The sequence below is a fragment of the Pongo abelii genome, chromosome 18 (genome assembly GCF_028885655.2).
Source record: "Pongo abelii isolate AG06213 chromosome 18, NHGRI_mPonAbe1-v2.0_pri, whole genome shotgun sequence".
Classification (NCBI taxonomy): Eukaryota; Metazoa; Chordata; class Mammalia; order Primates; family Hominidae; genus Pongo; species Pongo abelii.
In genome coordinates this window covers 25,092,030-25,108,280 of record NC_072003.2, presented here as the reverse complement: position 1 = coordinate 25,108,280, position 16,251 = coordinate 25,092,030, and the positions used below count along the sequence as shown (strand labels likewise).

General features: G+C 43.5%; 1 protein-coding gene across 1 annotated transcript in view; it reads right to left on the bottom strand.

Annotated features, from left to right (window-relative positions):
- LOC100436918 (ubiquitin carboxyl-terminal hydrolase 31) overlaps positions 1-15,915 on the bottom strand; it is an 89,350-nt gene extending 73,435 nt beyond the window's left edge. Inside the window, exon 1 of the mRNA XM_054533626.2 lies at positions 15,113-15,915. Within this exon, the coding sequence (XP_054389601.1) occupies positions 15,113-15,733 (621 nt within the window). The 5' untranslated portion in view covers positions 15,734-15,915. The remainder of the gene's footprint in view (positions 1-15,112) is intronic.
- Positions 15,916-16,251: the final 336 nt, after the last annotated feature.

Here is a 16,251-nt window from a genome sequence, read left to right as displayed (position 1 = left end):
ATTCTAAAGAGATAAATATTTTAGAACACAGTAGAAAAAAAGCTAAAAAAAAAAAAAAGAAAGAAAAATTATCCTATATACAAGAATACCATTTTCAGCTATATAGTAACAAAAGCAGTAAGGGAAAAGGTCAGGTTAAAAAATATAAATTAAAACTTTCTGTGATATACAAAAGTACCAAACTAAAAGAGCAAAAGAATGAGGGAAATATTTTTATCAAATGTACCAAATGTTTAAGTTGTTACTTTATAAACACACACACACACACACACACATATATTCTATAGAGAGCTCTTATAACGTTTAAAAATCAAAAACAGTCTTCAAAATCTAAATAGACATCATAATCAAATGGGATTTATTTCTGGAATGAAAGGAGGTTCAACATATGAAAATTGATCGTAACATGAACAAAATAATGAGAAAAAAGCAAACCATGATCATCTCAGTTGATGCAGAAGAAAGCATTTGACAAAATTCAACACTCTTTCATGATTAAAAAAAACACACACACAACAAATTGAGAATAGAAGGAAACTTCCTCAACATGATAGAAGCAGCATATAAAAAAGCCCCCAGCTAACATCATACTCAATGGTCAAAGACTAAAAGCTTTTCCTCTAAGCCCAAGAAAGAAGACAAGGATGCTTACTTTTACCACTTCTATTCAACATAGTATGAGAAGCTCTAGCCAGAGCAATTAGGCAAGAAAAAGAAACAAAAGCCGTTAAAAATGAAAAGGAAGAAGAAAAATGATCTCTTTTCACAAATGACATGATCTTGTATGTAGAAACACCTAAAGATTCCACACCAAAATCTGTTAGCACTAATAAATAAATTCAGCAAATTGCAGGATACAAAATCAACATGCAAAAATCAATTGCACTTTGATATACTAGTAATGAACAATCCAAAAATAAAACAAAATAATTCCATTTACAATAGCATCAACAAGAATAAAATACTTAGGAATAAATTTAACCAAGGAAGGAAAAAAACAGTACACTGAAAACCACAAAACATAGTTGAAAGGAATTAAAGACATAAATAAATGGAAAGACATCCCATCTTCATGGCTTAGAAGACTTAATGTTGTTAAGATGACAATATTACCCAAATCAATCTACATATTCAAGGCAATCTCTGTCAAAATCCTAACAGCATCTTTTTGAAGAAATAGAAAAGTCCATCCTAAAATTAATATGGAATAATCTCAAGACACTGAAGCAAAACAATCTCAAAAAAGACAAAATTGAAGGACTCACACTTCCTGATTTCAAAACTTACTACTGTACACAGCTACAGCAATGAGAACAGTGGGGTAAAGATACATAAAGATAACGTCTAATAGAAACAGACATATAAATCAATGGAATAGAACACAGGGTCAAGAAATAAACCCTCGCATATATGATCAATTGATTTTCAACAAGGGTACCAAGATCATTCAACAGGGAAAGCACAATTTTGTCACCCATGGTATAGTCCTGGGAAAACTGGACAGCCACATGCAAAAGAATAAAGTTGGACCCTTACCAAAAATTAATACAAAAATTAATTCAAAATGGATCAAAAACCTAAACATAAGAACTAAAACTATAAAACTCTCAGAAGAAAACATAGAGGCTTTATGACACTGGATTTGGCAATTATCTATTGAATATGACCAAAAGCACAGGCAACAAAAGAAAAACTACAAAAAGTGGACATCATCAAAATTAAAAACTTGGCTGGGCACGGTGGCTCACACCTGTAATCCCGGAACTCTGGGAGGCCAAGGTGGGCGGATCACCTGAGGTCAGGAGTTCGAGACCAGCCTGGCCAACAAGGTGAAACCCTGTCTCTACTAAAAATACAAAAAATTAGTTGGGCATGGTGGTGGGCGCCTGTAATCCCAGTTACCCAGGAGGCTGAAGCAGGAAAATTGCTTGAGCCCGGGAGCCGGAGGCTGCAGTGAGCTAAGATCGTGCCACTGCACTCCAGCCTAGGCAACAAAGCAAGACTTCATCTGAAAAAAAAAAAAAAACACTTTTGTGCCTGAAAAGGCACTACCAAGACAGTGAATGACAGAATGGAAGGTAATAGCTGCTATTCATATATCTGATAAGAAATTAACATCTAGAATACATAAAGAACTCTTACAATTCATCACCACCACTAACAAAAAACTAATTCAAAAATTAGCAAAGACCTGAATAGACATTTCTCCAAAGATATATAAATGACCTATATGCACTTGAAAAGTGCATCATTATTCATTAGGAGAATGTAAATCAAAACCACAATGAGGCCTAGTGTGGTGGCTCATGCCTGTAATCCCAGCACTTCGGGAGGCCAAGGCGGGTGGATCACTTGAGCCCAGGAGTTCAAGACCAGCCTAGGCAACATGGTAAAACCCCATCTCTACAAAAACACAAAAATTAGCCAGGCATAGTGGCACGCACCTGTAGTCTGAGCTACTCAGGGGAACTGAAGCAGGAGGATCCCTTGATCCCAGGAGGTTGAGTATAGAGTGAGCCATGACTGAACCACTGCACTCCAACCTGAGTGACAGAGCAAGACCCTGTCTCAAACAAAACAAACAAACAAAAAAGAGATACCACTTTACACCCACTAGGATGGCTATAATCAAAAACAAATGGAAACTAACAAATGTTGGTGAAGATGAAGAAAAATCAGAACCCTCATCCATTATTGGTGAGAATGTAAAATGGTACAGTTAGTGGAAGATAGTTTGACAGTCTCTCAGAAAGTTAAACATAGAATTATATGATCTGAAAAAAATGAAAACAAGAACTCAGATTAAAGAAAACAAGAACTCAAACAAGAACATTCGTAATACTGTTTAATGTTTAATGATTTATATGGTATTATCACATTGCTAAGTGATAATTTACTTATTCTGTCCTCTTCCTTTGGACGTTTTCCTCCCTACTCTTTTTTTTGTTTGTTTGTTTTACTATAATGAACACGAATCGCGTTAATAGCTTTTTGCTTTGTTGGACTGTTTCTTTAGGATACATTTCCAGACATATCCTTAGAACATCAAAAACGTATGCACATCTTTTTGATTTCTCATGTGTTATATTACGTTGCAAAGAAAAGAAATTACAAAAATTACAGTGCTGCTAGTTGACAGTAAACTCGTACATCAATATTCACAGGATCATTATCCACAATAACCTAAAGGGGGGAACGATCCAAGTGTCTACTGACAGATAAAAGAATAAAAACCTGTTATATACAAATGATGGAACAGTATTCAGCCATAAAAAGAAATGAAATTCTGATACATGCTATAACATGGATGAACTTTGAAAACATTATGTTAAGTGAAATAAGCCAGACAAAAAATTTTTGCTTATTATATTGTAGAATTCTCTTTTTATAAGACACCTAGAATAGGCAAATTCATTGAGACAGAAGAAAAATAGAGGTTACTGAAGACTAGAGAAGAGTTACTGTTTAATGCATACAAAGTTTTTGTTTGGGATGATGAAAAAGTTCTTGAAATGGAGAGATGGTTGTACAACATTGTCTGTACCTAATACCCCAGGATTGTGGTTTTTTTCTTTTTTTTGTTTTGTTTTGAGACGGAGTTTCATTCTTGTTGCCCACCTGGAGTGTAATGGCTCAATCTCAGCTCACCGCAACCTCCACCTCCCAGGTTCAAGAGATTCTCCTGCTTCAGCCTCCCTAGTAGCTGGGATTACAGGCATGTGCCACCATGCCTGGCTAATTTTGTATTTTTAGTAGAGATGGGGTTTCTCCATGTTGGTCAGGCTGCTCTCAAACTCCCAACCTCAGGTGATTCGCCCACCTCGGCCTCCCAAAGTGCTGGGATTACAGGCGTGAACCACTGCACCCAGCCGGATTGTATACATAAAATGGTACATTTTATGTTGAGTATATTTTATTACAATTAAAAAAGTTTTTAAATGCTAAGAGATAAATGAGAAAAGAATGGATATACCAAATTTAAATTACAAAACCAAACTCATTCTACAAATGGTCTGAGTAACCAACATGTACCATTTACTGTGCTGGGTGAAGTTTATTATCAACTAGCAGCACTGTAATTTTTGTAATTTCTTTTCTTTGCAATGTAATATAACACATGAGAAATCAAAAAGATGTCCATATGTTTTTGATGTTCTAAGTATATGTCTGGAAATGTATCCTAAAGAAACAATCCAACAAAGCAAAAGGCTATTAACACGATTCATGTTCATTATAGTAAAACAAACAAAAAAAAGAGTAGGGAGGAAAACGTCCAAAGGAAGAGGACAGAATAAGTAAATTATCACTTAGCAATGTGATAATACCATATAAATCATTAAACATTGAACAGTATTATGAATGTTCCTTAGAAACATGTAAAAAATGTTTTACAAGTTGCATTTAAAAATCATAATCCAAAGTGGTCTGACCAGAATAACAACCATATAAAATATCATAAGTGGACAAGAAGTACAAAAATGTAAATCAATGGCACTTCTTAGGGCAACGTGTTCCAGAGTAAGAGCATGTATGTCACACTGCCCTAAGTTCAAGTTGAAGCTCTGCCCCTGCAAATGTGTAAAGAACCAAACTAGGTCAAATCAGAATGACAGATTTAGTGCTAGTTTACATCGTTGGTTGGGAAGACATTTTTTAAAAATCTCAGAATTGGAGTTTTATAACAAATAGAAATCTCTAGCCAAAACTCTATCCTAAACTACCAAATATTTTCCCTCATGAATTACCATGGGACCACAAATAAAACTTGTCTAAAATAGAATTTATCATCTTTGAAAAGTTCTAAATTGCTTCAGTTTCCTAAATGTAACCAGTTTCAAAGAGGCTAAGATATATACTGTTTGTCCTGAACCAGGTTCTGTCCCTTCCCCTCTCTCATCATCACTCAACCCATCCTCCATGTCCCTAGCCTCTGAGTGACCATTCTTTTAAAAATAAAAGAAAAAAGACAATCATACCACAAGCTTGTCTAAAATTATTTGGTACCTAGCTTTGCAGAATGCCATTCTGCAACACAGCACTGAAGGACTTCCAGATCCAGCCCTGCTCAAACCATCACTCAGTGGGCCTCTCCCATCCTACCTTGTACCTTGTACCCTTCTGCTACAACCACCCTAGACCTTGAAATTTTCTGAAGAAGCCATGTCGTTTGAGGTTCCAAACCTTTGCACTTACCGGGTTTGCTGCCCTTGAAGGGACTTTCCCACCTTTCCCCTATCCACCTAGAAAGTTCCTACCAAATCCTTCAAGACACGGAGCAGGTATTGTTTCTTCAGTCACCTCGCAGGCCCCATTCCTCCCTCAGGTGACCTCACCCCCAGGTTTGCACAGCACTCGTCCTATCCTATTGCAATTATTTTTATACCCATTTGTCTTCCCTTCTAAACCCTGAATTCCTTGAGGGCATGGGCCACTTCACTCATCTTCATATCCCCAGCGCCTTCTAATCCAGGACCAGCACAGGAAATGTGCTCAATAAATCTGTAGACTTAATAAATCTATATCCAGTCTGCAAAATACCAACCTGATTTGTTTCTTAATGGGCATAAATTGATATTTCAGGCTGGGCACAGTGGCTCACACCTGTAATCCCAACACTTTGGGAGGCCGAGGTGGGTGGACCACCTGAGGTCAGGAGTTCGAGACCAGCCTGGCCAACATGGTGAAAACCCATCTCTACTAAAATACAAAAATTAGCTGGGCACAGTGATGCGCACCTGTAATCCCAGCTACTCAGGAGGCTGAAGCGGGAGAATCACTTGAACCCGGGAGGCAGAGGTTGCAGTGAGCCGAGATCACGCTGATCACACCACTGCACTGCAGCCTGGGCAACAGAGCAAGACTCTGTCTCGAAATAAAAAATAAAGTAAAATAAACTGATATTTCTGCAGCTCTACGCTGTATTCAGCACTAAGAGCAGGTAGTCAAACTGCAAAGCAAACCGGGTGTCATGACTGTGCCTTCCTGGTTTTCCTGCTACCTCTCTGACTGCCCCTTAAGAGGTCCTCTCTCTCCTCCTGTCCTCTCATTTTTAGTTTCCCTCAAAGGCTTAGTCATGGGCCTCAGACCTTTGAAATATGCTCCTGGCTTCAATTATCACCTCTATGCAGCTGAATCCAAGTCTATACAGCTAGTCCTAAATTGCACCTGATTTCCAACTGTCTATTAAGGCTTCCTCTCTTAAGTGGGAAGGTCATATCCTATGGCTCCCAACCCCACATATTCAAATTAAATGCACAATCTTTCTGCTCCTCACGCTCCACAAACCACTTCCCTTTCTAAGTGCTCAATTTCTATCAGCTATTAAATTTATATCAAATATCCCTATTATTTCTTTATCACCTTGGCCTGAAATCTCAGTATTCCCTTTACCACTCCGCCTCTTGTAGTTTTCTTAATAATGTCCAATGTCCTCCAAAATGTCACTTGGATTCACCTTTCCTCCTCCTTTTCCTCACTTCATTCCTGTGATTGTTTTCTCCCTGTATTTATCTTCTCCTCCATTTGATTCATTTTCACTCACCATCAGACCCATTTTTCTAAAATCGTTTTCATCAAGTCAATCTCTCTGCACAACTCAAGAAGGCTCAATTGAATCACTACTGATTGCAGCCTCAAGGCTAAACTGCTGTGACAGACTCTCAAAGCCATCCATCATGTGCCCCCTCTCCTCTCCCCAGTTATCTAAATTTATCTCCCCTTCATTCCAAATCAGTGGTTCTCAATTTTGCTGCCCAGGGACATTTGGCAGTATCTGGAGACATTTTTAATTGCCATGACTTGGAGTAGGGGGGAGTACAACCACAACTAGTGGGTGAAGGCCAGGGATTCTGCTAAACATCCTACAGTGCCAGGACAGCCCCCAACAACAAAGAATTAGCCAGCCCAAAATAGCAACAGTGCCAAGGCCGAGAATCTGCTCCAAATCAAGGCTCTCTGTCCCCAGACCATGCTATATCTATACCTCTGCTCAGAATATTTCCCTAGCAACCTAGAATGTCGTCTCTCTTCCCCTTAACTATCAATGTTTTATTTATCTTCAAATCCCATTTTAAGTCTATAGCCCATGGCTTTAAATACCATCTACTGGTGACGCCTCCAAAATGTTTATCTTATCTTCTGAGTTCCTTACCCAGCTGCCTACTAGACATCTCAGGAGTGTACTATTTAACATATCTGAACCTGAATTCCTGACTCCCCCAAAACTGCTTCTCCTCAAATAGGTATACAGCCCCAGCAATCACCCAGTTGCTCAGGAAAACAGGTGGGAGTTATTCTGGATGCTCTCCTCAACGTTCTCTGCTCCAGTGTCTTGCCACAAATCAATCCATTAACAAGTTCTGTCGAGAGTCTACCTCCAGACATATCTTAAATCCATCCACTTCTCCATCTCCCTCCACCATCCCTTTTACCCAGTCCATCACAAAAGCCTCCTGACTGGTCTCTGCCTCCATTCTACTCACTATTCAGTGCCCAGAATGACCACTTCACATTTTCACAAGATCATACCAGGACTCTGTTTAAAGCCTACAACAGCCCCCATGTCTCTTGGAATAAAATCTAAACCCCTTACTTTGGTCTGTAAGGCACTATAGCTACACAAGGCAGACTCAGCCTCTGCCTACATGGCCCTGCCTCTCCACCTCCTCCACCCCACTCTCCTCCTGGCTCTCTAACTGCAAACAACATCTGTCAGACTTTTAAGTGCACCCTCAGCTCTTTCCAACTACAGCGCCTTCTGCATTTTATTCCTCCTGCCTGGTCACACCCATTATTCCCTCTCATACACCTATTTCTCTTTAGCACTTATACAATAATTTTTTTTTTTTTTTTACACAGGGTCTCACTCTGTAGCCCAGGCCAGAGGGCAGTGGCACAATCTCAGCTCACCACAGCCTTGACCTCCTGGCTCAGGTGATCTTCCCACCTCAGCCTCCGAAGTAGCTGGAACCACAGGTGTGTGCCACCACGCCTGGCTAATTTTTGTACTTTTTGAAGAGACAGGGTTTCACCTGTTGCCCAGGCTGGTCTCGAACTCCTGAGCTCAAGCTATCTGCCTACCTCGGCCTCCCAAAGTGCTGGGATTACAGGCGCATGCCACCATGTCTCACCTACTGTAATTTTTAATTTCATATTTACCAGTGTTTATTGAATAATTTCTGCCTCCTCTGTGGCAATAAAAGTTCCGTAAAGGAAGGGACCACATGGCCTTTTACAATTTTTTTACCATTATCATATCACTTTGTTTTCCACTATACAACAAATGACTTGTACAATATGTGGCATGGAGTTAGAAAGTCAAATTTGTAGACGCTTAATTGCTGACAACAAATAAAAGGATAAATAAATGAAATCTTTCTACTTACACTTTTGTACACAATGATCTCACCTCTCTCTGAGCTCCCAGTGAACTTTCCTCATCAGTACAACTTAAAACAGCTTCTCTATAAGCAGCTAAGTTCTCTGAGGGCATGAACCTAGTCCTATAACCTTTGTACTCAATCCTGTATTCCCAGCCCCTTACCTAAACTAACAATAACTGTGCAGCAAATGTGATTCAGGTCCAAAATATGGAGTTCATAATTATCCCATGTATTTTTATTCCTCAATTAGTCCTCTTGGAAAATTTATTGTAATTCTTACACTTCACTTTTACCAAACTTGGTAAGATGTGGCAAACATCAGCTCAAAGCTTACTGGAGAGAGATCCACATGTGTTGATATATGTGTTGAAACAGTCTGAAAAGAATGTGTTTTAAGAAAGACTTCCAAAAACACCTAAGCCTGAGGAGCAATGGTACAAACGTGAAGCTAGCTGCAGATGACCTTATTTTCACTCCAATTCAGCACCACATTCTCAGAGGAAAAAATGTTACATGTTTCAGCACATCCCCTCTGCCCATGTACGTGTTATGTTGAAACCTGTCGTTTCATTGCTTGTACTGATAAGGCCACCCCAGGCCCAGGACCCAGTTTGTGCACCAGCAGTGCAGGGGCACACAGAGTTCACAGTCAGTGGAAGTCAGAACTCTGGTTCTGTTCCCTCAACCTCCAGCCAGTGGGTGAACTCACTTCCCTCATCCTGAAAGGCTAGGGACTACTCACACCACATCCAAGTCTCCTTCCAAGTCTAAAACCTCATGATTCTATCAACCTTCTCCCTCAGAGACGTGGAGCTTTGCTAAAACACAAGTGATGGCATTTGATGGACCAGAGAACTGACCAGGAAGGGATGTACTTTTTATTTTATACTCTGTCACAAAGCTAAATGTGACCTACACAATTTCATTTTTTCCCCCAAGGGACACCCTGAAGTCAGTGTGCTTTGTGGAAAACACTGAAATATCAGTATACTAAAGAGCTTGACACAAACCAGAAAAAAACTGTGTACCATGGGTTTGCAGCATAGCACCAGAACCCCCAGCATGCGTGCATGGAAAAGCAGGCTGGGAAACTCAGCAAGTGTGAGCCTCCGATTGCCAGGTTGTTCACCACTAGTCTCTTATACAAGTTTATTCCTTTTGTGACTTGAGAATGCTGACTAATAAATAAGCACCACAAGGCACCAAAGTTCAAGGAAAAAAAATATGGGAAAGAGAATTCTATTCATCAATTACTATTTGTTTCACTGCAAATCTGGAAGGAGTCCCCACAATTCTTTTATCAATAGATCACTCTGTGCTAGCTGTTCTTCGCCAGCACAATTTAAAAACTGTTGCCATAAAATTTATCTTTCTTGCTTGAAAGATTACCATCCATCTTTTTACTTGTTGCAAAACGGCTCTGAGCTCTAAAACTCAGAAAGCATTTGTAAGAATCTGGGGCACCCATGCTCCTACGAAAGGAATAAGCTGATTCCCTTTAAAACGGCATATTATGTATTCAAAGTGATTTATTTACTCTCACTATTTTACTAAGAAAGTGATGCAAGGGTCCTGCCAGTGAAGCTCAAGTTTTACCCTAGTGCTGCTGCAAACACATATACACACTCAGAGACAGAGAAGGAGAAAGAGAGAGGGAGAGATGCGGGGGGAGACAGAGAGAGAGAGCGAGACATAACAACGTAACCATTTTAAAGGCTGGGGAAGTAAAAGGAAACTTGCGCTGAGTCTCCAAACTTTCCTCCAAACAGTTTCTCAGCCTCAGCACTATTGACACTTTGGGGTGAAAATCCTTTATTAAGAGGGGCTGTCCTGCACATTGTGTGACATTTAGCAGCATCCCTGGAATCTACCACCACATGCCAGTAGCACCTTGATCCCAGCTGTGACAACCAAGTAGGGTTCCAGACATTGACAAATGTCCCAGGGAGTGGGAGCAGGGTGGGGTGAGGACAGGCAAAAGTGCCCGCATTGAAAACCAGTGCTCTAAGAGTAGGAAACAAAACAAACAAACAAAAAAATCTGTGTAAAAAGAGAAAGGATAAAGGTAATGGCTAGAGACATTTTTTAAAGCATATCAAGGTGGAGCTAGTCACCTCATTTCATCCTGGGAAATGAAAACCCAACTTTAACAACCATCTAGCCCATCCAAAACCAAAAACCATCTACTTGGCAAGCTCCTAAAACTCAAATCAATGTGGTTAGAAAGGAAGAAAGAATTCTAACTGAAAAACTTACAAAGAAAAGCATTAGTAACTTAAAGTTTTTAAGATAATAAAAGCACAAAGATGTAGTAAGTGCTTTTCTAACCTCAAGGTAAACTATCTCAAGATGGCAAATTGGTTTTATCTCCTCTGCCAGCTTCAACTAGGTGGTGGTGGCTGCCTGGAGCCCTTCTAGAACGGAGCAGGATTCTAAGGCTGAATGTGAGCGATCTGAAAGTGAAGAATATCTGAATGAAATAAGGATGTCCACCCCAAGCAGGCAAAGCACAGTGAGGTATGCCTCAGGTCCATCTTCTGGTGTTTAACTTTCTTTTTTTTTTTTTTTTTCCTTTTTTGTGGCAGAGTCTCATTCTGTCACCCAGGCTGGAGCGCAGTGACGTGATCTCTGCTCACTGCAACCTCCACCTCCTGAGTTCAAGGATTCTCGTGCCTCAGCCTCCCGAGTAGCTGGGATTACAGGTGTGTGCCACCACGCTTGGCTACTTTTTGTATTTTTTTAGCAGAGATGGGGTTTCACCATGTTGTCCAGGCTGGTCTGGAACTCTTGGTCTCAAGTGATCCACTCACCTTGGCCTCCCAAAGTGCTGGGATTACAGACATGAGCCACTGCATCCTGCCTTAGCGTTCAACTTTCTTTATACTCAAAATAATACCCATCAAATTTAGCTAAAATAAAACCTTTTTTTAAAAAGTAATCAATTTGCTAGAGTTACCTAACCGGGGGAATAAAAAGGGGAAAAGAATCTAATTATATCACTTCCTTGCTTAAAAATCACCTCTGGATTTTCAACTTGCAGAGGATGAAATCCAAACCAGCATAGCTCACGAAGCCCTTCACAGTGTCTTTCCAACACTCTTCTCCCAGGCTTCCTGTACCCCAACTGCTCTCTATGGTGCAGCCAGCCACTAAATATCTATTCCCCAAAACCACATGCCCTTTCATGCCACTCCACCACTTCCTCGCCCCGCAAATTTCTATTCATCTTTCAGAACACTACTCAGGAGCCACCTTTTTGGTAATGCTTTCCTTGTTCCTTGGTGCCTGCTATACACAGGATGGTCCTTGAGCCAAAAGCACTGGCATCACCAGGGAGCTTGTTAGAAATGCAGAATCTTGGGCACCACTTCAGCTCTACGGAATCTCAATTTGCTTTGTAGCAAGATCCCCAGGTGAATTATGTGCATACTGACGCGTGAGAAGCGCTGTCTCAGGGAACTTCCTAGATCCTACTAGACTCAGCTCTTCATAGCTTCCTGGGAGGTAAACCCCTCCTTTACTCATCTCCTCTATGAAGACAGGAAAACCCAAACACCCACCCTCCAGCCTCCGTGACAGCCAACTGACATGGTTATAGCCAATGAAATATCAGCAGAAGCCTGCTGAGGGGCTTCTGGAAGAATTTTTATTTCCCTAATGACTTCCTGCCATCCTGGGTAGAATGCCGGGTGCTGTGGCTGCCATCATTGGACAACCATGAGGTGACAAACTTAAGAACAAAAAGCCAATGATAGCTAAAAAGACAACAGGTGGAAATACAGAAATGGTCTGGATCCTTGTTGGGCCCAACAAGCCACTGAACCATAGAACCATCCACCTCCGGAATCACTGTGTGTGCCAATTGCCAATTGCCAATTGCAACGTTTTTATTGCTTAAGGCACTATCATTAGGGATTTTCCTTTCTTGGGCTGAAGGCATTCCTAACTGATTAAGTAAGCTTTCAATAAATGGGAGGTAAATGAATGAATGTAGAGTGAAACCTACTAAAGGTTCAGGAGATTACATTTTTTAAAAAGCCAGGCCTCTAAGAATCTGTTCATGTCTGCCAAAGCATGCCTATAAATCAGTCTCTGTACTTCTAGAATTATTGACACATTTCTGTTCACAGCTTAATGGATAAAAAAAGAACACAAACTCATAAAAAGCAATGGAAATGTTCACATACAAAGATGCTGTAGAAACTGATTTTCACATTTTGGAAAAGAGGAGAAAACCAAAATTAAATACTAGGCTCTGACCTCGAAAAGTTTACAAATGCTGTGGCTACTTACAGGCAATTGTACGCAAAGAGGGGCGGGGCGGGGCAGGGCAGGGAGGGGAGGGGAGGGTGGACCTACAGTAGTCAGTTCTGATCATTCTCCCTTTCTAATTTTGAGATCTCAGCTGGGCACGGTGGCTCATGCCTGTAATCTCAGCACTTACGGAGGCCGAGGCAGGTGGATCAAAAATTAACTGGGCATGTAGCGGGCGCCTGTAGTCCCAGCTACTTGGGAGGCTGAGACAGGAGAATTGCTTGATTGAACACAGGAGGCAGAGGTTGCAGTGGGCCGAGATCAGGCCACTGCCCTCCAGCCTGGGCGACAGAGTGAGACTCCATCTCAAAAATAATAATAATAATAATAATTTTGAGATCTCTGACATAGATCTCATTTTTTTCCAGTCCCTATCTCAGGCAAGTACTTCCATTCAAATTGCCAAGATCAAACGATTTTTTTCCAAGAAGAACAACATTGAGCAGCATAAAATATAAGTAAAAAGTATTAAACGGGGAGAGATGCACACTGGCCATGTAGTTTGTCAGCAAGAAAGCAGGACCTTAACAAGTGCAGATCCTCAGCTAGATCACCTTTTTATATTTTAGCAAAATCATCTCCTTTTACTTAAATGTTGTTATAAAGAAGCTTTATAGCACCAATGGGAAACCAGTACCTTTTGCCATGAATTGAAGACAAAAGGAAACCCAATAAAAACATAACCTTATTAAATTCTAGCTACTGTTGCCTGCCAACGCTTCTAGACTTGAAGCTTGTTCTCTCTGTTTAAAAAAAAAATGGGTGGGGGGTGAACATGAGGTGTTAAAAACAGGCTAACGTCAAGCTGAGACTTCGTCCTGGGCAAGATCAGGATAGGAAAAAAAAAAAAGGAATTAATCTCCTTCTCCCTGTGTGACTTCACGCTGTTTTTGTTTTGTTTTGTTTTGTTTTTAGAGATAGAGTTTCCTGTTGCCCAGGCTGGAGTGCAATGGCGCGATCTAGGCTCACCGCAACCTCCACCTCCCAGGTTCAAGCAATTCTCCTGCCTCAGCCTCCTGAGTAGCCAGGATAACAGGCATCAACCACCACGCCTGTCTAATTTTGTATTTTTAGTAGAGATGGGGTTTCTCCATGTTGGTCAGGCTGGTCTCGAACTCCCGACCTCAGGTGATCCACCTGCCTTGGCCTCCCAAAGTGCTACGATTACAGGCATGAGCCACTGCGCCCCGCCCGATTCCATGCTGTTTAATACCATATTCATGTCCCACCTAAAAGTATCCCTTACACAATCTCACATCATGTTCCCCTTCTGCTTAGAGTAACAGCCCAATTTCTTAGTGCATCCTAAATGGTCCCATACCATCCGGTCTCAGTCCACCACTCGGCTCTCAAACCTCACCCTCTCACTATACTTGCAGCCCCACCAGCAGACAGCAAAGGAGGGCTTGGCCAAGGGCCATACATACCCCCAGGGATGTACAGCTCACCCCTGTAATCCCAGCACTTTGGGAGGCCAAAGAGGAGAGGGTGGCTTGAGGACAAGAGTTCAAGACCAGCCTGGGCAACACAGTAAAACCCCCGTCTCTACAAAAGTGTTTCAAAAATAAAAAATAGCTGGGTATGGTGGTGTGTGTCTGTAGTCCCAGCTATTAAATATTCTGGAAGCTGAGGCGGGAGGATTGCTTGAGCCCAGGAGTTTGAGGCTATGTGAGCACTGCACTCCAGCCTGGGCAACAGAGCAAGACCCTGTCTCTAAAAATAAAATAAAAATAAAAAGTACCCTGTCAGCACATCAATCACATCAGCAGGTTTTTTTTCTTCAAACCACTATCTGATATTACCTCGTTAACTTCTTCAAGTATTTAATAACAAAAATAATAGCAGCAAATACACATGATATTGAAGTATTTTACTTATCAGGTTGAACCCTATAAAAGTGCCAATCGGTAAATAAAAAACGGTGAAATATGGGTAATTCCACAGTGTTCGACCTAATATACCAACTTGTTTGCAGCTCACAACCACCTTATAAAGTAGGTCCCAGATGAAGAAACTGTAAGCACAGAGAGGCTGCTTAACTTACCCGAGGTCACATTGCTAGTAAGTAGCAGAACCAGGATTTGAACCCATGCTCAACACTCCCACCCCACAAAAATGCAAGTTCCATGAAGGCGGGCAGTCTTGTTCATTGCAACGTCACTCCCATTGCCTATTATCACAGAGTATGGGCACGTATGTAGTAAGCTCTCAATAAATACATGTTGAGTGAGTGAGTGAGTGAATAAATGAATGAATGAATGAATCTCCTTACAATCACTGGTCGATTGCCCAGACCACTCGGAGCAACCAATGCAGAAGCCTGCCAGGCCAAGAAGAACCGAGGGAAGGAAGACCTGGGCGGGCAGGTGCCCCAGGGGCTCCGGGTGCAGTCGGGGCGCGGCGGCGCGCGGGCTCACCTTGAAGTCGCGGCTGTGCTGCGGGGTGTACTCCAGGGTCCAGAGGGCCCGCACCAGGTGCGCCAGCTGCTCAGTGACCTCGCCCTGGCCCTGCGCGCCGCCGCCCGTAGGCTGCTCGGGGTCAAGCGAGGGCTCAGGCCGCCCCGCCCGGTACTGGCCCAGCGCCAGGTACTCGGCGAAGAGCTCGGTGTTGCTGAGGCACTGCAGCGTGGCGTTCATGAAGCACGTGTTGCCGTGGTTGCGGAGCCCCGCCACGCCGGGCACCGGCTCGGCAGCGCAAGCGGGCGGCGCGGGAGAGGCGGGCGGCGGCGGGCACGGCGGCGGCGTGGGCGCGGCGGCCGGCCCCGGCGGGAAGCAGCTGCGGAGGCCGCCGCGGTCCGGGGCGGCGCCCTCAGAGCTAAGGTGCGAGAGCGTGGACAGCGTCTTGAGAACGCGGCTCATGAAGCTGCCCACCGAGCGTGCAGAAGAGGGCGAGGAGGGCGCGGCCGGCCCGGACGCCCCGGGGCCCCCCGCGCCGCCGCCACCAGCGCGGCCGCTCCGAAACAGCCGCTTGCTGAAGGAGCGCTTCTCCTTGCCACTCGCCGCCGGCGGCCCGGACCCGGGCGCCGTTACCTTGGACATGGCGGCGGCCGCAGACACTCATCACCGCACGCGCCCGCCTGGCCCGCGGCCCCGCCACCGCCGCCGCCGCATCCCGCAGCGCCGCGCCTCACCGGGCCCGGGTGCTCGACGCCCCACACACCTCAAAGCGCAGCCGAGCCAGCGAGCGAACAGCGGCCGGCGGGGCCAGCGGGCGCGCGCGCGGTCCGCCCAGCTGGGCCGCTCACGTGACGTGCCTCCCGGCACCGCCCGCCCCGCGCTGAAGCCGCCTCGGCCGCCATGTTCACTGTGGGAAGATAGCTGCCTCTCCAGCCGGACGCGATGCCTGGAGGCTGCGGGCGCGGTCCTGCTGCGTGAAGCCCGAGGGAGGCCATGTCTAGTGTGGGCGCAGTCCCGGCTTGGAGGAAAAGGCTGGGCTCCCGTTGGATGGTGGATCCCTGGGGTGGGTCTCTGTCTTTGCTGATCAGATGGCAGAGGCGGGAACGTGCAGGAATCAGGATGCTGTCAGTTACCAGACCGTGCAAGAGCTGGTGGACATG